The following is a 21,493-nucleotide window of genomic DNA, read 5'->3' as shown; positions in this document are numbered from 1 at the left end:
TGGCTATTCACAGGTGTAATCATAGTGCACTGCAGCCTTGATCTGCAGGCCTGAAGCAATCCTCCCACTTCAGCCGCTCAAGTAGCTGGGACTACAGACATATGCCACTGTGCCGGGCACCAACATGCAATTTTGGGGGCACATTTTGAGAGGTATGGGTACAGATTCTTTTTAAAAATTCTAGACTCTAGAATGCTTCTCCTGAGTTTAGTCTCAGCCCAGATCCCAGCTGGCTGAGTGACTGAGGGTGGGTTGATTTTTATCTCGGGACCTCAGTTTTGATGTCTGTACAATGGGGCCAACCTGCCATCCTACCTCAGAAGCAATGGCCTATGGGAGGCCTGGGGTGGGGTGCATTGAGATTACTCTGCCCTGGAGACCACACGAGAGGGTGCACTGTCTATAGAGAATTTAGAAATTTTATTCAAACTGAATAAAAGTCAGTTGACTTTTAATTATCACCAAGTGTTGGCAATTTGAAACAAAGTCAGTGATGAAATACTCCTTCCTGCCAGGGAGAGCCACCCCTCCACCCTACCCACCCCCTGTGTTGATTCTCCACTGCTGGAGGGGCAGAAAGAGTGGAGGTGAGAACTGAGGGCTGGAGGCCTCCCTGCCCGTTGAGTGGCCTCCCTGCAGAACCTCTGTGGCTCACATTTTGCAGAATGACTTTCTCAGGGCGGGTGAATGTTTTTCCCTCTCAATTTGGACTTCATTTGGGGAAAAGTCCCAGCCCCACTGAGGACTGTGCTGGGTAATGAGGAGGGGACAGAGCTGAGATGTATCCTTTTAGGTCAGGAATGAGGCGTAGCCTCAAGGAGAGGAGTTCGGTGCCTCAGCAGCACCGAATTGAATTCCAGAGCAAGAGCTGGAGCAGGAGAGGCAGAGCAGGACCCAGCTTCCCATGGGGACAGCCCTTGTGGGGCTGCATTTGTTTCCATGGGGAGTCACAGAATCAGAATGTCAGATTGGGAAACTGAGGCCCAGAGGGAGAGGAAGGTGTGCAGCCACACAGCGTCTAAGATGTTGGGAGCATTGATTACACGGTCATTCCCTTTTTGTGTCACATGCCACCTTGGCTGTATCCTCTAGCAGCCCAAGCTCTCTTGAAGGTAGGACTCCATGTCCCCCTTCTCTACTCCTCTACAGTGTCACTGAGCACAGGGCAGGACACTGGGGGCAGGGGCAGGAGGTACAGAAGGGAGTGGCTGGGTGACACAAGGATTGGTCTGCCCCCCTTGGGATCCTCTGTGTTCAACCTGAGTCCTAATACGTGTGTGAGGCCTGGGGTCACAGCAGGTGAGGGCCACTCACCTTGTCATCCAAAATGGGCTCACACTGTGAGTAGTTGATCTTTGAGGCCCACGTCCCATTCTCCAAGCATTCTCGATAGGCATTCCCTACAAAAAAATGCCAACTGCCAAGAGTCAGGTCACTCCCCTCCTCAAGAGCCCTCCCTGGCTCCCTAGTGCCCACAGGATAAGGTAAACACACCTCAGCTCTCCTAGGGCAGGAAATACAATGTGCATCTGAAAGTTTACATGTAAGCCACTTATGTGAAAATAGCACAAAAGACTCATCTTACAAGATTGCTAAAGGCATGCTAAAACCCATTTTAGATACAATCTTTGACTAGCACTTTGTACACTTCCATTTTGTTCATTTGCTTCAAAACTGAATCCAATTGTGAGCAGTGGGTTGTGCCTGAAGATTCACTGCTTTCAGCATGCCACATAATTTACATCCTCACCTCAATTGTTTTATATTTGAGATCCATACTTCACCAATATCAGCATTTCCATTTTAATAATAACTACCATTTACATAGCATGTGTTTCCCATGTGCCAGGTCCTCTTCTAACTGCTATGGATACACATGTCCATTCAATCTCCACAACCACCCCATGAAGTAGGCATTAATATGAACCCATTTCAAAGAGGAGGAAACTGAGGCACAAAGAGATTAAGCTGCTGGCCAAGGATACAAAGATGACAAGAGGATTCAAACCCAGAAGTTCTGGCTTCAGGTCTTCTGTTCTTAACCTTTAGGCCATATCAAGTAGTGGCAAACAGGAATGAGTGAATGCTGGGCACTCAGGGCTGGGCCGCTGCTCTTGGGCCGCTGCTGCCTGGGAGGCCACCATGTGATGTCTCTCAATGTTCAAGAACCAGCCTCTGTATTCAAGTTGGAATACGATGTGTGAAAAGACGTTTCAAGGAGCATTGTCCTGTGCACACAAGTGCAGGTTTTGTCAAGGGGGATGGTAGGAAAGTTGAAAAATGCTCATATTTGCTTTTCTCTCTATCTCAGCTCCAACTGTCAAGGTCTGGCTCCTAAGACACCCCCTCCATACGCCAGCTCCAATCAGGAGGAAGCCCTCCCACCGGAGAAGGCCCGGAGCTCTCCAAGTCTGCCTCTGCTCTGCCTTCCTCACTAGTGTGTTTCTGACCTCCCGGGTGGGTTACAAATGCTGAATGTTCCATTGTTTGGGGGTGATTTTTACCAGGGTTCACCTCTCTGACTAATGGGCAGTTGTCTGTGAATTTTTCTTTTTAGCATATGTTAGATATACAATGTAAAGCTAATTAAAATAAATAGCTCGCAGATCACAGAGTTGCAGAGCTGGAGGGGGAACTTTAGGTTGTTTTTGGAAGCAGTGTGTTCTGAAATAATTAAGTTTACTTAAAAACCCACTTCCGTTGAGCCCGATGAGTTTGAAGCAATGGAATTGGGAAAGAGCACTTGCCGAAGAGCAAAATCAATGGGGAAGATTCTATTAGCTTAATTGTTTTTTAGTTTGGTGCCTGGAGCTCATCCATTCTTCAAACCCAGGGTCATGACTGGCCTATTCCTTCCTCCTGGGCCAAGGCCCATCCCTGGCAGGGCCCTGCCCTCCCCCTGCCAAGTGAGTCAGGGAATGCCCTGGTCTGATGCTGATTCTGACTCCCAGGAAGAGGAAGCCTGCTCCCCACCCCCAGCCATGGTGCCCAACTCCCCAGGTGGGCTCTGAATTTGATACCTAGGACCATCTTTTCTTACCAACATTCATGCTCATGAAAGGGAGAGGCTACCTCAACTTGTGAGGGTCGGTGATGGTGATGTCACCGAACTAAAAAAGTAATTGTGTAAGGAGGGTAAGTTCTTTTGTGAAATGAACAGTCCCTCCCTGATGGGGGTTTACAGTGTCTCTGAACAGTCTATGTGAGGTGAGGCAGACCAGAATCCTGTCTGTGTTTCAAAGGGCAGAAAAATTTATCTTCTATGTGTTCATAAATACTATCTAGCTTTCCTGAAGCTCAATGCTAGGCCCCTTCCTTCAGGAAGACCTTGATTGCTTTCACTCTATAGCTCTCTCTCCCGAGCACCTCCAGTCCTGACCGCCTGAGCCCCACACTCCAAACCTTGCCCGATGACCAGCCCTGAGCTGTCCAGGTGAGTGAGTCTGGTCACTCTGATCAGTGTGGGGGCTCCCTGAGGATGGGACCTCGGAACACTTGTTTCCCAAATATGATATCCTGTGGTGGCACTGATAGTGGGGTGGACTTGCAGGTGGGAGGGGGTCAGGATAGAAATGCTGCAAATCAGAGACCTTTCCTCTCCCTCACACCAATGTCCATGGGGTCCCAAGTTCCATGGATTCTTTCTCCTCCTTTTTTTTTCCAGAGTTCACTCCCCTCCTGCCCATCCCTCCATCTGCTCTCTAGTCTTCTTGCCTGGACTGCCACAACGGCCTCCTCTCTCACTTCCCTGCTTCTTCTCTTGCCACCTTGACCATGTTGATTCCTGCTTAAAAGCCATCAGTGGCTGTTTATTGCTCTCAAGAATAAAGTCTAATTTCTTAGCATGATAGTCAAGGCCCTTGATACACAGGCCCCAGCCTAGCTGCCCTGACCCATCTCCAGCATTCTGCATGGCCACTGGCATTGGCACAAACAGGTTTGGCACATACCCTCTTTGTGTGGATCCACCTCTTAAAGCACCTCCTCCTTCTTACCCACTGCTCACGGATGAACTCCTACCCATCTTTAACCCACTCTCAAATGCCACCTCCTGCATGGAGCCATCCCCAACACCCCTAGGTCTGAAGCAATCCTTTCTTTGTTTCCCCCTCTATCCCTTCCTTTGTAATGTAGTTTTTCCACTTTATTGCCCTTGAACCACAATAACACATACATTTTATATTATAATCCAGTACACACACACACACACACACACACACACACACACACACACACACAGAATCCAGTTTCAAAAAGCAAGATTTAGCTTGAGCACAACTGTACTATTTTCCTATCCAGCCTATTCTAATGCCTTCTATTCATTTCACACACAAACGCTGATCATGACCCACTAAATTGACTCCACAGTCCACTCTTGCATCACAATCCATAGTTTGAAAAACACAAATTCTGTTTTAGTGCATTTGCCATAATTCACTATGAATTTCACATCTTTGGACCTAATCATTCTTTTCTTTGGTACTGGACTTGAGCTCCTTGGGAACAGACAAGTAAGTAGAAGCCATATTGGAGCCACCAGATCTCCCTCAGGACAGAGCCACTGAGGAAATGTGGGCTGAACAGAATTGACTCAGATCTGCTGACCCCTGGGAAAGCAGGTAGGATGCAGTAGTGGGAGGGGACTTCCCTCTCTGGCAGCCCAGCCCTGCCTGCAGATAAGCTTCTGGCTATAGACACTGGGTATCAAAGGACTGGAGGACAGATGTGCCCCACTCTTCGGAGGAGCTGTCTGCTGTAGCTAATGAGGGCACTGGGCCCTCAGGCACAGCCTTGGACAGGAGAGAGTAAGACGGAAAGAATCCCCTCCACTCCCTGGAAACCATAGATGGATGGGCACACACTCTGAGGGCAGATGGCAAGGCTAAAATTGTGGAGCTGGATGCAGAGAGGTGGGTGCCCATTACCATAGCAACACAAGTGCCCCTGCTGAGGATCAATGCTGATGATGTGGAGTGTGGGCTTCCAGGGGCATTAGGGTCTGAATGATGCAGGCAGGGTCTTCTCTTGCAGGACTCTGTAGTCTGGGAGGCCTGGTTTCCATGCTCAGAGTGGCCGAGGCCTGCCAAAAACCTCCATTACAATGGGCTCTCCCCGTTTCAGATGCTGACACTTTGCAAAGAGTTCCCAGTTCAGGCTGTTACCTGGGGTGGTCCTGAAGCCTGGATAGGACATGAGAGCCTGTATTCTAGCTATAGTTTTGTCTCTGGATAGCTAGGTGACCATGACTAAGTCCCTTCCCTCTTAGTCTCAGTTTTGCCTCTTAGAAAAACTACAGTAAATCGATTCTCTATGATGTTTGGCATCTCAGGTGTATCAATTATATGTTATGTGAGACTCCCCAGTCTACTAAATGCCAGTTAGCATCCCCAAGCTATTGTGACAACTCCAAGCACCCTGACATCACCTTCAAATGGTTGGCACTTCTATCTCTGATACCGTCTGGAGAGACATGGACCATAGGAGACAAGGACCATGAGGGGCTATTTTTGGTAGTAATTTTGGGGGAAGGAGTACAAGGGACAGGGGTAGGCATGGGGAAAAGAGTGAATGGGACTGTGGTGAGGCACAGCAATGGGGTCATTGGCTATTTGGAAAGAAAAGTACAGCAAGTGAGGGAAAGGCTGGATATGGTGGCTCATGCCTGTAATCCCAACATTTTGGGAGACCAAGGTGGGTGAATTGCTTGAGCCTAGGAGTTTGAAACCAGTCTGAGCAACATGATGAAACTCCATCTCTCTCTCTCTCTAAAAAAAAAAAAAAAAAAACAAAAAAACAAACAAAAAAAAAACCAGGCGTGGTGGTGTGTGCCTATAGTCCCAGCTACTCAGAAGGCTGAAGTGAGAGGATTGCTTGAGCCTGGGAGGCAGAGGTTGCAGTGAGCTGAGATTGTGCCACTGCACTCCAGCCTGGGTGATAGAGTGAGACCCTGTGATGATGATTATAGAAGAAGAAGGAGGATGAAGAGGAGGAGGAGGAGAAAAAGAAGAGGTAGTACTAGTAGTAGTAGTGGTGAGGGAGAGAAAGTGATGACATTGAGGTGGGGAGGGCCAGAAGCAGTATTTACAGAAGGAATGAAGTCACTACATGGGATCGGAACTTTCAGCACCGCGGACAGCGTAATGCCATTCTTCATCCCTGCCTATCTCTAAGGTTGGGGACCTCGGAGAGCTCCTAAGAACCAGCCTTCCCACCTGATATTCAGATCTTGGCCCTGGGCCCGGCCCAATGAGGTCACACCAATTCATGCCCCTTTTCAAGGCCCAGCTCCAGCCCCAGCTCCTCCAGGTAGCTTCCATGACTGTTCCAGCTCCCCAAGGGTCTGGCTGCTTGTGTCTGCCTGGCTCACGCTAGGCTGGGATTGTTCTTTCACTGACCCCTGTAAAGGTGTTGTACTTTCCTAACCAGCCCAGGTTCTCTGGAGCAGAAGTTTGCCTTATTTTGTACAAGGCTGAGAACCCCTAAAGGCATGGCCTGGTTTGCTGTCATTTCTGGCCCTTTCTTAAGTACTGCACAAAGCTGAGTACACAAGATCTTAGGATGGACCAAGGCTGATGCTGTTTCCTAGGTTACTTGGGAACTCATCGAAGGTAGGAGGCTCAGAGTGGGCCAGGAAGACAGTCTGCCACCTTGTATGCCCATGCTCCACCAAGATGCATGGCAAATACAAAACAGTCACACACGCAGGAGGAAGCCAGATCACACGACAAGACACCACGGGTAGGCTGACCCAGCTGCCAAACTGCAGACATTGCAGTCCAATCCCACATGGGGGAGGGGTGTCAGTCTCAAACAGCAAACTTGTGGGCACCATCCTCCAGGTTCCTGGCATGAAAGCTTTGACTGTTCCAAGGGAAGCAAGTTGGAAACTGAGTCATCAGGGATCTCCTTGGGAATTAGGAAGGCAACTTCTGCATCTGGTCTGGTGGGACCTGAAGAGAGAAACTGACACGTCTGGGGTCACTCAACCATGAAGAGGCAGAAGATCTCTCTCCTCTGGGACACACTTCCTCACAGGAGACCCTGGAGTTGGTGTACCTAGGAGAGAGGCTCTCCCTATGACCCTGTGTTTCAGCAGGTGCCGCCAGTTATGCCACCTCTTCAGTGTCATTGCCACTTAGTGTCCAGATTCCCAGAAGATAATACCTTAGGGGCCAGATATCCCACTCTCAATTCATTTTACTGCCTGTAGTTAGGCCACTCCAGATCCAGCCATCTTCTTGTCTGGCTTGGGGCCTGGTGGGGAAATCTTTGACCTTGACTTTGAGTCACCTTTCTTACCTACATTTTTTGAGATGGGGTCTCACTCTGTCACCCAGGTTGGAGGTCAGTGGTGTGATCTTAGCTCACTGCAGCCTTGAACTCCTGTACTCAAGTGATCCTCCTGCCTCAGCCTCCTGAGTAATGGGACTGTAGGCATGTGCCACCATGCCATGATAATTTGCTAATTTTTTTTTGTAGAAATGGGGTCTCACTATGTGGCTTTGGCTGGTCTCAAACTCCTGGCCACAAGTGATCCTCCTGCCTCAGCCTCCCAAAATGTTGGGATTTCAGGCATGAGTCACCATGCCTGGCCATCTTTCTTGCTTTTTGTGGGAAAAACCTCTCAGCCAATGTCTCCTCCCAGCTTGGCCTTCACTTCCTGGACTGGATTGCTTTTCATCCCCAGTTAAGAGACTTTTGGGGAAGTGTGGCCAGAGCTGGGGTGGTCAGATGTATAGTCCTGGTGCTAACAGCATGGTTTTCCTGAGCTTCCCAAATGAGGTGCATCTCCTTGAGTCAGTACCCTGCATTGCCTGGAGGCCACTGCAGGCTAAGGAGGACTGACCAACGTTGAGGCCCACCTTGCATATTTCTGTCTTGATCCAATCACAGCAAATTGGTGGTCAGAGAGGAACAGGCAGCTGGTGATGTTCACCCAAGCTCAGACCCAGACTGACATAGAAGTGCTAGGTTGAGTTTGGGAGTCTACTATTGCCAACCCCAGCCAATGGGTGGGAAAGGCATCCCCAGGGCCCTTTGTTGGTGATGTCTGAGATTCAGGCCAGGGAGCTTGGATTCCATTTCTTAATGTTGTATGGACACAGCTCTCTGAACTTCAACTGCCTGTTCTGGACCTCCAGAGAGCCTCAGCTCCCTATTTTCACAGGACTTTTCACTCACAGTGCCCTGCCATCCTTAAGCAGGATCTGTAAGCATACTTACAGGAGACAGTGGGGAAACTGAGTCATAGAGGCATTGAGCAGTTTAATGAAGACCATACTGAGTCTATGAAAAAGGGAAGGGGGAGCAGAACCCAGCTCACTGTGTAAGCTCTGCCCTCCCCAGAGAAGGGGCAGTGGGAGGAGGCCCCTACCTCATGTTCCTGCCTCTACTGTACAGGGCTCCCTCCTTCCAGCCATCCTAGCAATGCTCAGTGGGCTCGTCGCCATGACGCCGGCCTATGGAGGAAGGTGGGGAGAGGACGAACAGAGGACCCCTGTGGCAGAAGTTGCCTTGGAACTGAGAAACATCACTAGAACTCATCAAGTCCTCCACCCACCTGGTGCAGATAAACTGAGGTCTGAAGGGGGGAGACAACCTGCCCAAAGTGAGAAAAGCAGTCAGTAGGATGGTCAGAATTAGAACTGGCTTTCAGTTCATGGTTCCTGTGAAGTAATGCAGGGAGAAGACAGCTGGCTGGCAGAATGCCAGCAGCATCCCTCCAGGGGGGCAAGTGGCTGCCTTTCTCTATAGGCTTTTAGGCACCAGACCTTCTCAGTCTAGATAGACAGACTTCCCCCTCCCAGGACATCCCCAGAAACCACAGAGTTCTGGGTGCCCTCAGAGACAGCAGGAGAGCACCACCCCAGAATGAGGATAGCCATTCTTGGTGTGGGTGGGACTCTCCCCTCCCCAAGGACATGATGGCCTCTCCTTCCGGGCCCCAGGCCACCTTCAACTCCCCTCCCCTTGCTGACAATGTCCTAGCTGTCCACAGGGAGCCCCAAGCAGCATCATCTCCCCTGTGTGCCATGGCCCCACGAGGTCAGCATGTTTGCTGTCCCCTTCAAACAGATAAGAAAACCGAGACTTGGACAAGGAGGGTCTACCAGTCCCTCAGTGAGTCATGACAAACCCAGGACTTAGATCCAGCCCTGCTGAATCTGAGCCCAGGTTCCTTCCACTCTCCCTTGCCCCAGCGGCTCTCCTGGCAGGTGCTGTGTGTGAAAGGGACTGCCTGCCTGACTCTGGAGCACCTGGTGGGGGTGGGCAGTCAGGGGGGCCCAGATGCCTGCACCTGGGGCCCTGACAAGAAGCCCTGTGGGGAGCTCCCTGAGGGTTACTGAGATGGGGCTCCTCCTTTAGTCCTTTCTCAGGGATCCAAGCTGCCCTGTGGCATTGGTGGTAGGGAGTGCACAGGGAAGGATGCTGGGACCTCTGAATTAATAAGCAGGAGATAGGAGAGGAAATGGCCAGAGTATTCTGGTCCTGCACCATAGGGCTACGGACAAACAGCTGCTGTCTCTAAAGCCAGCAGAATCAAGGCCCATGCCCTGGTCCAACATATGAGGCCTCCATGATCTGGCTTCTGCTCCCCTCCTCCCTTCCATCTGACACATCATTAGCTCAATTTTTCAAGGTACTGTTCAACAAGACTTTCTCCATGAAGTCTTCCAAACTTACTCTCCCTTCCTCTTGGAATAATTCCCTTCCATGTGCTCCGACTGTCTTCACTGCGCTATTTTACTTGAGAGCATATATTAGAAAGTTCTCTTTGAGAGAATGCCTGTCACTGTTTCTAGAACAGGAGCTCCTGGAAGGCAGGCTCAGGTCTTATGCATCTTTGAAAAGCTTGTCTCTAGGCTCCTCAATGCTTTCTGGGGGAAAGGGTGAAATACAACCTCAATAAGGGGTGAGCCTGAGCAAGATGATTAGGTGGCTGGAGGATTCCTGGGGAGAGTAGGAGACAGGAAAGATCAAGATGCATGCAGAGGTGGGTAGAAGCTAGAGCAGAAGCCAGGAGTTTCCGGAGCCAGCAGAGGCCCATCAGGGCCCAGACTTGCTGTAGGACTCTGGGCAGCTGTATTTCCCTCTCCTCATTTCGTACCCTTAAGTGGGGAGGGGAGGGCTGGACTCAATGTATAGAGGGCTCTGCAGCCGGGCAGCTCTGGAGTGTAGGGTGGCCACAAGGGCATCCACTTCTGCTTTATTTCTCTTCCTTCCTTCTTCTCTTAGCTAAACCTCTGTGATGGCTGTGCCCATCCCGCCTTCCCTCTCTCCCAGCAGGGAAGCTGTTCTCACACATGGAGTAACTGATGGGCCTTGGAGAATGGAATAAAGTCAGGGCGGGATCAGGTCTCACCGGTGTCTGAGAATGCAGACCTAAGTTTCCGGATTTACAGCTTCTACTTCTTCAACCCAGAGGGCAGGGTCTATCTGGGGTCCTCCTGAGGCTTGTACTCCTGTACTGTGCCTGTCCTCAACAAACATGGCATCCCAACTGCTCCAAGACCTTTAAAGTTTACCCCCACTCCCTCCAGAAAGCCTCCCAGGAATGTCCCAGTGTCCACCAAACCCCTCTTCCTGATCTCTGACTGTTGATTTGCACAAGCCTGGTAGATAAGCAGCCTGGGGCTTCCTGAGGGCAGGTTTCAGCCTTTCTTATCACCTCTGGCCCTGAGGACTGAAGAAGGGATTAAGCAGGCAGACCCAATGGGAGAGACCCCTCTGGCTGGAGACCACTCAGCTTATGTGTTTCCATTGTAACACAACCAGTGTTTCAGCATGTCTCTAGAATGGGGTTCTGGGAAGTGAGGACCCCTAACCTCCCCATGTGGCTAGGTTAGATGGGATGCCCCTTCTTCCCCTGTCCTGGCAGATGCCTCAGTACAGATGACCCCAGCCGTTCCCAGTAGGACATTGTGGAGCCTGAGGTCAAGGAGGCCGAGGCTGAGCCAAGCTGCACTTAGTGGTTCCACAGAAGGAAAATGGACCATGGCCAGGAGGGAGGTGGCAGGACCCTCCTTTGCAGCCAAAAGGACCACAGGGACAGGCAAGATGAGGTGCAGGAGAAGGGCAGATAGAGTGAGGGATGTGAGCTGGGAGATGGTGGGTTTGGAGATGGAGCTGGGGGACGGAGAAGGCAGTAAGGAGAGATGGAGAAGGAGAAAGACAGAGAAAGAGAGAGAGAGGTAGAAAAAAAAAGAGAAACTGAGAAGGACATAGAAACATACACACAGACACAGAATCACACATAGAGAAAAACAGAAACAGGGAGACAACGAGAGAGACACAGAGACAGAGATGTGCACAGAGATGGGCTCAGAGAAGTCCATGTGGAACGGGGAGAGGTGAGAGGAAAATGGGATATAAGTGCCCCACTTCTGGCCAAACCACTTCCATGCTAATCCACCTCCTTTCTGAATACAGATAGGGAGACTGAGGCCCACAAAAGGGATAAGACTTGCCCCGATTAAATTGAATATGGACATTTAGGATTGTTTCTAGCCACTCAGGATTTGAACCTGGGCTCGGGGAATCCTGGGGGAAGACCGAGGCTACCTCCCCACCTAGAGCTAAAATGCCAGATCCTTACTTCCCAGGCTCCCTTGTAGCCAGAGCTTTGGCATGGGACCTGGGGCTCCACATACTCCCCCAACCATCAGATGCACCTACCTGAGGGAATTAGTGAACTGGGGGCCCCCAGATGGAGACAGGGAGAAAGCCTCTCCAGAGATAACTGCAGGAAGCTTAAGACTCCAGGTTGGGCCGGGCGCGGTGGCTCAAGCCTGTAATCCCAGCACTTTGGGAGGCCGAGACGGGCGGATCATGAGGTCAGGAGATCGAGACCATCCTGGCTAACACGGTGAAACCCCGTCTCTACTAAAAAAATACAAAAAACTAGCCGGGCGAGGCGGCGGGCGCCTGTAGTCCCAGCTACTCGGGAGGCTGAGGCAGGATAATGGCGTAAACCCGAGAGGCGGAGCTTGCAGTGAGTTGAGATCCAGCCACTGCACTCCAGCCTGGGTGAAAGAGCGAGACTCCGTCTCCAAAAAAAAAAAAAAAAAAAAGACTCCAGGTTGGCCAGGTGCAGCGGCTCACGCCTATTCTCCCAGCACTTTGGGAGCCAGAGACAGAAGGATCGCTTGAGTCCAGGAGTTGAAGACCAGCTCTGGCAAAATGGCAAGATCCACCTCTACAAAAAATTTAAAAATTAGCCAGGTGTGGTGGCATGTGCCTGTAGTCTCAGCTACTTGGGAGGCTGAGGCAGGAGGATCACCTGGGCACAGGAGTTTGAGATTGCAGTGATCCTTGATCATGCCACTGGACTCCAGCCTGGGTAGTAGATTGACACCTTGTCTCAAAAAAAAAAAAAAAAAAAAAAGACTCTAGAGTAGTGGTGGTAGTGGTGGCAGTGGTGGTAGCAGGGCTGTGTCCCACCTAGTGGCCAGGGCTGGTGGTGTTGGCAGGGCCTTTCAGGGAGAGGGAGGTCCCCTCACTGGGCTAGCTCTGCCCTGTGTTCTTGGCTTGGGGCCCCAAATCTGGTTCTCTAGCCCACTCTGGATTCCATAAGCTCCCCGATATATTTTTTAAAAATTTCTTCTCTGCTTAACCTAGCAGAGTTGCTTTTTGAGAGGCAGCAGAACCCGGGTTTGAATCCTTGTTCTGTTATAAGTGACTTAATTGCTCCACACCTCATTTTTCCCATGTGTAAAATGAGGATAATGCTATGTCTCTGTCACTGGATGGTGCAAGGATTAAATGAGTTAAACCACAGTACAAACACGTGGAAGCTCAGCCACTGAACCGCCAGCACAGGTTGTGTAGAGAACACCCGAGGAGACTCTTGTGCTTAACTTGGCTCTGCCACTGACTAGCATGTGTGGCCATGCACTAGTCCCTTCCCTTCCCTTGGCCCTGCTGCATCTGGAAATAGCTCTGGGTAAGATGGCTCAAGGCTCTGACCCAGCCTCCCAAACTCACACACTGTAGCTATTTGCTAACCCCACATCCTAAGGACTTCTAAATGCCTTATCTCCACTCTTGGCGCTCTCTTGAGCTTTTCCCAACCCAGCTGGCTGCTTTCTGAACATCTCTGCTCAGGTGTCCCTCCAGCTCCTCAAAGCCAACACATCCCCAGCTGTGCTCAGCTGTTTCTTGTGTGCCCAACGCTTTACCTTGCTGTTTCTCACCATATCTTGTCAATTTCAAATGCCCAAGATTGCTGGCGTCTTCATCCTCATTTGCTCCCACAACCTGTAGTCTACCTGGCTCTGTGCAGAAGTCCCCTTACCTCTCCTTTCCCTCCAGAGGACAGTGTGCTCCCAAAGCTGAGCTCCCCTGCTCACAAGCTCACCCAGGCTCCCTCTCCAGATGGTGAAGCCCTGTAGAATGGCCTGCATCACCTGACCTCCATGCTCCTCCCCAGCCTCATTGTTTCTCCTACTCCCTGTTCTCCATACAACACTCACTCCCCTCAAGGCACAAAGCCCGGCCTCTCTCCATGCTTTGCCCAGTCCCCTCAGCCTAGAGGGCCTCTCCTGTGCCTATTACACACTCACCTGCTAAAACCCAACCTGTCCCCAGAAGTCCAGCTCAGAGGGCTAAGTCCTCCCTGATCCTCCAGGCCGGAGGTATAAGTCTTCTTTCCAAATCTCTAAGCTCTTCTCACAAACCGAATGCCTCTTATGGAGGTAGTACTGCTCCATGGTTAATAGTGAGGGCTGTGGATTCACCTGCCTGCACTGGTGCACAGGAGCTGATTAGGACTTTGAACAAGTTACTTCATGTGTCTGAGACTCAGTGTTCTTGTCTGCCATATGGGCATAAAAGCAGTGTATATCTCAGAGGGAGTGTGGGTGAGTGGGATTATGGATGCCTGAGATATGGATACAAAGCTCTCTCAGTAGTAGCTGGCACCTGGAAAATGATCAACACTTGATAGCTTTGTGGCAGATTCTGTGTGCTCAGTTGAGTTGAAAAATTGCGGAGACTAATATCTAAACTGCCATCCCCACCCGGGCGATTCCTGCTCGCTAAGGAATGAGGCTTCAGTGGGGGTTTGGCTATAGCATGACAAAATTGGGGCAGGAAGTAGAGCCTGAACGCTCCTGTTCTTCCCCTAGGCTTCTCATGGAGTTTTCTCCCTCTGTTATTCTTTTTAAAGGAAGGATCCCGTGGAAAAGGCAAACAGAGAAGAAGGAAGCAGCACTGATGTGAAGAATGGGGAGGACGGAAATCAATCATGCATTTCCACAGCCATTAGCAGCCTTTGCTCTTCCCACCTAGGCTGACCTCATAGGTGCTGGTTAATGGTAAGTGCTCCCCACCCTCCACCAGCTCCTCTCATTCTCCAGCAGTTGCAGTGCCGGGAGCACTTTGGTCTAAATGAAGAAAATTGTTCATTAGATACCAGGGGCTAACTGGCCCTACTTTTACCAGCCTGGGTGGTGCGCCAACATTTTATCAGCTTCTCATTAGACTTAATTGATATGAATGGCCTGATATGTGCTGTCTGCAGCACCTTTGGGAAGTCTTCCTTATCACCCACCCCCACCCCAATTCCATAGACCTTGTGCTTCCCCCCAATCAGCGCATTCATCATTCTGTTCTTTTTGTCTGTTGCAATTGTGAGTGAGAGTCTCAATACAGTGCCCGTGCAGTGGCTGGCACATAGTGGGTGTTCCACAAATTGACTGAATATTACTGTACTCAGTTCGGCTATGAAGAAGAGACCCAGGCTCTGCCCTGGGAAAGGGGGGCCTCCAGGCTGGTTGGGGAGAACAAGGCATAGCCCAGGCTGGGGTAAGAACCAAAGCAGAGCTCCCTGAGGTTCACAGGCTGTGGGCTGAGATGCTCCATCACCCCACTTTACCCTGGATGGCCCTGAATCTCCGGGCCCAGTCTGAATCAGGCACGCTGATCTCCATTGCCCCACCCCACACAGCTCATGGAATCCTAAAAATACAGTTTTATAAGGTCAGGAATAGGAAGGTACAGGGAAATCATTCCTTCTGCTTGCACACTTCCTAGCTTGAGGACCTTACTTCCTTCCAGGGAGATCTGTTTTAATCATGGATGGGAAGCATGTGCTCCCTGGGCCCACCAGAGCCCTCAGCTGGTGCAGCCAGGGGAATGCAGCTTGGCATCAGGTGCAGGTGCATCTCTCTTGCTTTCTAACCATCCCTCATATCAAAGCCCTCAGCCTCAGCTTCTGAAAGCTTGTGTGTGTATGTGTGTGTGTATGGGTGGTGGAGGTGGAGCTGGGCCACCACTCAGACACAGACACTCTGAGATGGCTTCTAAGGATGGTTCCAGGATGAGAGGCTTCAGACAAACAATCCAGATAGGGTCTCAGCGTGCTTGACAACTGGGGTCCGGCTAGAGATGTGAGGGGGGTTCTAGGTGGGGCAGTGATTTCTGCCCCCACAGCCTCCTGCAGACCACACGCCTGGCTCCCGTCCCATTGTTCCACAGGGCACAGACAGGCACCTACACACATGCACACACCCAGAACCCACACTGAACGACCCCACCTGGAGGCTGTGTAACTCCAGCAACCTCTGCTGCCCTTTCCCCCAGAGCCTCAAGCCAGTCCGTGACTTGCCAGGAGGAAGGCAGGCACAGGTTGTTCTCCTTGAGAGGTGGTGTTGGGGGTGGGGGGTAGGGGTGGGGGCTGATTCAGACACCAGTCATCGTGGGGGCGCAGGAATAATGCTGCCCACAGCCCCTGACTCAGCCCAGCAGGTCAGTCCTGAGACCTCGGATTAGGGAAGATGCAACACCCGCACCCTCTGGCTTAGCATAACCTACGCCTGCTTGTCCTTCCCACAAAATATGCGCTCGCCCCAGCCCTCCTGCCTCCTGCCCTCCTCCTCTCCACTCTGGTAGTAAGGTCTGGTCACTGCACTCACTCTGGGGGATTTGGGACTTAGCATATCCGCCCTCCTGGGACAGGTCCCCCTTCTGGGCAGGGGAAGCATTATCTAAACAATGAAGCCCTAATGGGGAACTTCAGGCAACGGGAACCTACAATGAGGGAGGGAGGTTTACACTTAAAGAGGAGGAAGTATTTCCTTCTCCCCTTTTTGGGCTGTCGCCGCATGGAGCACGGGAATTGTGGGCAAATCACTGGCTTACTGAGGTTAGACGCTGTATTGGGGGTAGAAGCAGAAGGCGCGCCCCCAACATTGTAAGGGGTCCTTAACGCCAGCGGTCTGAGGTACCACGGCCCTCAGCTGCTTTGTGCCACTGGGTCCGGAATCCTCTTTACTCCCTAAACCGCCTTCCCTGGAGGCCGGTATAGAGCAGGCAGCGAGAGCCGGGGGCACTCACGGGTCGTGTTGTACTTGACGCCGTTGAAGTACTCGGGGCACGGCCTCTCCACGAGGGCTCCGGCAGCGCTGCGGGGCCAGCACGTTCCGATCTGGTCCAAGGTCGTGTTGCAGTAGGAGTAGGGACCTGGCGGCGCGAGAGAGCGCAGTAGGGCTCAGAGGTGCGCCCCAAGGGATGCCGGGCTCTCGGAGCGCGGGGTCAGGGGCGCACTAAGCGCGCAAGAGAAGGAGCCCGGGCAGCCTCCGACCTCTCGCCTCCCGCCTACCCTCGGGGTCCAGGGGTGGCCCCCAGCCGTCCAAGAGCAGCTCTTCGGCCAGCGCCAGGCTGCAGTTAACCTCCAGCAGGCTGTGAAGCAGTGCCGCGTCCATCGCGCCCCGCAGCCGGGCGCGGAGAGGGAGTGGGAGTGCGCGCTCGGCGTGGCTGCGAGGGAGCGGCCGCGAGAGTGAGCGGCCGAGAGGGCGCGGGGACCTGGCCCCCGCCAGCCCAGCTCCGGTCTCCCGGGCAGCCTCTGGGCGCCGCCTCCGATCGCCCAGAGCTGTCAAGTGGGGACCTTCCCGGAGAGGAGCTGCGGAGCGCACCCAGCTGCGGGTACAGCCGCTCCGCCGCGGCCAATGGCGGCGCCGGGGGGCGGGGCCGGGCGGCTCCTCTCGGAGGGGCTCGGACTCCAGCCCCCGGGCCCCCCACCCTGCCCAGAGTACGGCTTCTCAGTTCCCGGCTGTCTTCCACTCGCGGCGTCCAGAGGAGGGCTGTGGGCTGGAGAGCGTGGGCCTGGGGTGATGGAATGCCCCGTTCGGGGATCGCAGGCCCCAGAGCTGCAGGGGGCAGCAAAGCGCTCCCACCTGCCCCCCTGCCGGAGGAGAACACTGCAGCTCTCCTAACCGAGGGACAGCCGCGACCCAAAGTTCGAAAGCTCTCCGCCTGAGCTTCCCCTCCGTGAGAGAGGACACTGGAGGGAGGCAGGGACCGAGAGCCCATGGGCAGATCTGCACCCTCCAAAAGCCTCTATAGCCTCCTGGAAGGAAATGGATTGGGGAGGCCTGGAGGGAAACAGGGAGACACCCAAGAGTCTAATGAGATCAAGTGGCCTGAGTGGGTTGAAGACCTTGGATCAGGCCGTAGAAGCTGGAATGGAGAGAGATTTCCGAGGGGCAGCCAGACCTGGTGAGGAGGAACTGGAGTGGGTGGCTGGTTTTAAGCAGGAGCCCGGAAGCAGGGATAACATCGGGTCTCCCGCTTGAGTGACCGGGTGGCCATTTAATCAGATGGAGTAAGTCTAGGGGAGAAATTGGCTGAAATTATCTGGAAGGCTTTATACACTCAGGTGTTGGTGCCCTGGGCACCAGGAAGAAAGTGAGAATGTGTCTCTCTTCCTCCAGGCTTGGGCAGGGCCTCACCTGACCCTGGTTTCCACACCAGGAACGGGCAGGGGCCGGGAGAATTAGGCCCCACAGCAAGTGTGGAGGAGCTGGAAACTTTCCCAGGGAACTTGCTCACGTCCCCTAACCCCAGACTGCCTCCTTGGGGTTCTGCTGTGGCTGCACCCTCAGAGTGCCCAGGGCAGGCCTGCTGTGTCTTCCTGCTGAGTGGGGCATCTGGCTGGGGCAGCAGGGCCTGGAGTAAGGCATGCTTCCACTCAGGCTGCGTTTTGGTCCAGCTTCTGACTCTGCTCTCTCTGCCATGGTACCCCAGGCAGGACTCTTGCCCTCTCTTCTGGAGCTTTTTCCATCAGTGAAATCTTCCCCCAGGCCCCTCTCAGCTCTGAGACTCTCTGGTTCTGAGTTATGAGATGGAGAGACTGGGGAATACATACATGTGTGTTGTGTGTTTCTATCTTTAGAGGGCAGGGAGAGCTGGGACCCAGTCTCAGGAATGAGTCCTGTTCCCCTGCCACGCTCCACATAAACCTAAGCTGCTAGGAGGGGCTGAATCCACCATGAACCAGCACCATGCCCTGGGCAAAGAGAGGCGAAGCGGCAGGCAGGCTGCTTTTGTGTGCTCTGCTCTCACCAGCCTCCATATTAATGGTTCTGTCACTGCCCAGGCAGAGCGAGCGAGGCCACACTAAGACCAGGGCTGAGCCCTGGAATCTCTCCAGGGCCTGCTGACTGGCAGGTACAAGGTGCTGAGCAGTCAGCCAGGTCTATCCTCTGCCTCCTGAATGGACAGTGAGAGCTCATGCTCAGCTCTGGGCAGCTGCAGAGGTAGAATTTCCTTGGTCTTCATATTATCCAGTGCCAGGAGCAGGGGAGGACCTCGGCAGAGTCCTACCCTCCATTCCTAGACTGAGCCCTGTTACCCAGGATCCCACACAGGCCAGAGTATGGCTGGCCAGGTGAGCCCATGTATTCACAGGGAAATAGTGTCCCTCATATACAGGGGACGGCCCTTTACACAGCACAGTGCAGCACAGGGGAAGGGAGAAATCCTAAGCCAAGCTTAAGTTGTTAACCTTGTTTGTTACTGGAGCCACCGCCTGGGTGGTGCCTAAAGTGCACCACCTCCTGAGATGCAGCTATGTCCACAGGTGGTGTGCTCCCAATGACCAGAGGCCAGGGACTTCTCATCTCATGTGGATTTCTGCAGAACGGAGGGTTGGCCTGGGTGAACTGGATCGCTCTTAACTGGGAAAGCTCATAACAGATGGTTGGCCTGGGTGAACGGGATCGCTCTTAACTGGGAAAGCTCATAACAGATGGTTGGCCTGGGTGAACGGGATCGCTCTTAACTGGGAGATCTCACATACCAAAGATTCCTCTGGGAAGTAACCATTTCAGCGGCAGAGTCAAAGGCTGTTCTGCATCCTGAATGAGCAGTTGGGGTCTGAGCACAGACCCACAGACCCAAGGTCCCCTGGATGTGGGGCCATTACTTCATGGATATTATTATAGGCACAGTTGTCATTCTAGATGTGACACAGGAAAAACTAGAAAAGGTAGCAGTTTGGGAACAAATTGATTTTACAGCTCACTTTAGTGTCTGCAAATAGGTAAATGAGGAGGAAATTGGGAAAAGCCCCAAACTTCCCTCAATTTTACTAAATCCAAGTACAAACAAACAAAGACAGGGGCCTTTTTGCTAACTAAAGAAGCAGAGGTAGATTAGAGGCTTTGGGATAGTGATGGGTTCCCCGGGCTGCAGGCCAGCCCCATCCCAGCTGGAGGCCAGGCATTAGGGGATAAGTATTTGGAACAGTTTGTGTCTCCCCAAGCTACTGGGGACATGTTGGCAAATAGGTTCAGGGAAGTGTGACAGGTGCTCGGGAAGACCCTTGTGTACCATAAGCAGCAGGGTAAGGCAGGTGCCTCTGGTGCCCTGTATCCCATCCCATGATCCACCTCTGATGTCAGCTGTAGCGGCAGTGGACAGTTCCAGGCCAGCTCAGACACACTTGCAAAGCCTACTACGTGGCGTCAAACAGGCATGTAGGCACAACAGAATCGCACACAGAACCACAGTTATGCATCTTCACCATAAACACACATTCTCTCTCTCATTCATCCCCTACCACTCAAATGTCAGCTGGAAAACAGGATTTAAAGGCACAGGATGCATCTTTGCCTCTCTAAGGGACTGTCCTTGATTAGACTGCATAGACAGGGAGTCTATTCAGGCACAGCTGGAAGAGTCGTGGTGTTTCCTGGGAATTACGATGGGGTTGCTGAGGGCCCAGAGGTTCCAGAGGGGCCTGAAGGTGCCTCACTCTTGCCCTGTAGCACTGGAAACAGGGGTCCCAGGCCAGGCACCCCCTCCTCACCCTATCCTACTCCACTGCAGGACAGAGGAAGTGGCCTGGTGTCTTCATGTCAAACCATGGGACTAAGCTGTGGGGACAGAAAGGACCCTTAGTGACATCCAGTCCCACATTCTTGTTTTACAAATGGACAATAGGATTCCCAGACAAGGAAAAGAGGTTTCCCTCCCCTGCTTCTCCCAGGTCATCCTCATCTCTGCAGCAGCCCAAATGGGCTCCCTGTCTCCTCATGGCAGATGAAACGATGTTTTATAATTATGATCCTGTCACTCTGCCTCATAGGAGTGCCCCCACCCAATGGCCCTTGAGATGGAGACCACCTCTTTGGTATTGCAAAGAAGGTCCTTCATGATCATCTATCCCTCATCCTCACCCTCCTGCTCGATTTGAAAGGCCCTCCAGAACAATGTGTCATTCCTAGGAACCATCTTTGGTATTGCAAAGAAGGTTCTTCATGATCATTGTTCCCCATCCTCACCCTCCTACTTCATTTGAAAGACCCTCCAGAACAATATGTCACTACCAGGAACCATTCGCTATCTGTTCCTTGTTTGTGTTCCTGTACTGGAAATGGCCTTACAGCTCCACACTCATCCTTCAGACATGCAGCTCTTTGGTGACCCCATCTGCTGGGTGCTGGGCCTATGTCACATCCAGGTTGCTTTTTATTCATTATCTCATGTACCAGCCCATGCCTCCCCAAGGGCAGGGCTGGTCCTGTTCACTAACCCATCTGCAGCACCCATTGGAATGCTCTAGGCTTCAGCCCAGTGAATCACTAAGAAAGAACAGATACCTTGGCAGAAGAGCTGAGGAAAGCCCAGGACCCTGTCTTCAGGCCACGGCTCTCTTCCCATTTGACCAACCCTTGTATATGTGTGTGTGTTGCATTGAGGAATTATTTCAAGGTATCTTTGAATCCATTCAGATTCTTGGCCAAGTGCGGTGGCTCACACTTATAATCTCAGCACTTGGGGAAGCCAAGGAAGGGAGATTGCTTGAGTCTAGGAATTCAAGACCAGCCTGGGCAACACAGTGAGACCCCCATCTCTACAAAAAATAATAAATAAATGAATAGTCCATTTGGATTTTTGTATTGTCTACGGATGGGATAAATAATATGCCTCATAATATATGCCCTAATATTTTTCAAATATATGTAGATGCCTCTGTGATGAATAAAATAGAAATAATCTATTTAAAGCCTGCCTGAAGTCATAATCGCTCTTGTGATTATGCACGTGTTTCCTTTTTCAGGGGCATACAATTGAATTGATCATAGTTTCATGACCCTTTGTCATTATTAGCCCGTGCATTAGCCCATGCATGGCTTAACTTTATTTTTTAGTCTTTATTTTATTTAATCTTTTTATTGTATGTAGTAGACAATATAATAAACCTACCACC

General features: G+C 51.9%; 1 protein-coding gene across 5 annotated transcripts in view; it reads right to left on the bottom strand.

Annotated features, from left to right (window-relative positions):
• Positions 1-21,493, bottom strand: part of CRHR2 (corticotropin releasing hormone receptor 2) — a 48,688-nt gene that overhangs the window by 14,121 nt on the left and 13,074 nt on the right. For 3 of the 5 annotated variants that reach the window (XM_045388976.3, XM_045388979.3, XM_045388977.3), the window contains exons 3-4: positions 16,336-16,461; positions 1,315-1,400 (exon numbers count right to left, since the gene is read on the bottom strand). In XM_045388976.3, the coding sequence (XP_045244911.2) occupies positions 1,315-1,400; positions 16,336-16,461 (212 nt within the window). Of the gene's footprint in view, positions 1-1,314; positions 1,401-16,335; positions 16,462-16,600; positions 16,880-21,493 lie in introns of those variants that run through there. The other 2 variants (XM_005549874.5, XM_045388978.3) reach the window with 1 other exon arrangement.

This window comes from Macaca fascicularis, chromosome 3 (assembly GCF_037993035.2).
Source record: "Macaca fascicularis isolate 582-1 chromosome 3, T2T-MFA8v1.1".
Lineage (NCBI taxonomy): Eukaryota > Metazoa > Chordata > Mammalia > Primates > Cercopithecidae > Macaca > Macaca fascicularis.
The sequence above is the reverse complement of the archived record's forward strand: the minus strand, read 5'-3'. Positions and strand labels throughout refer to the sequence as shown.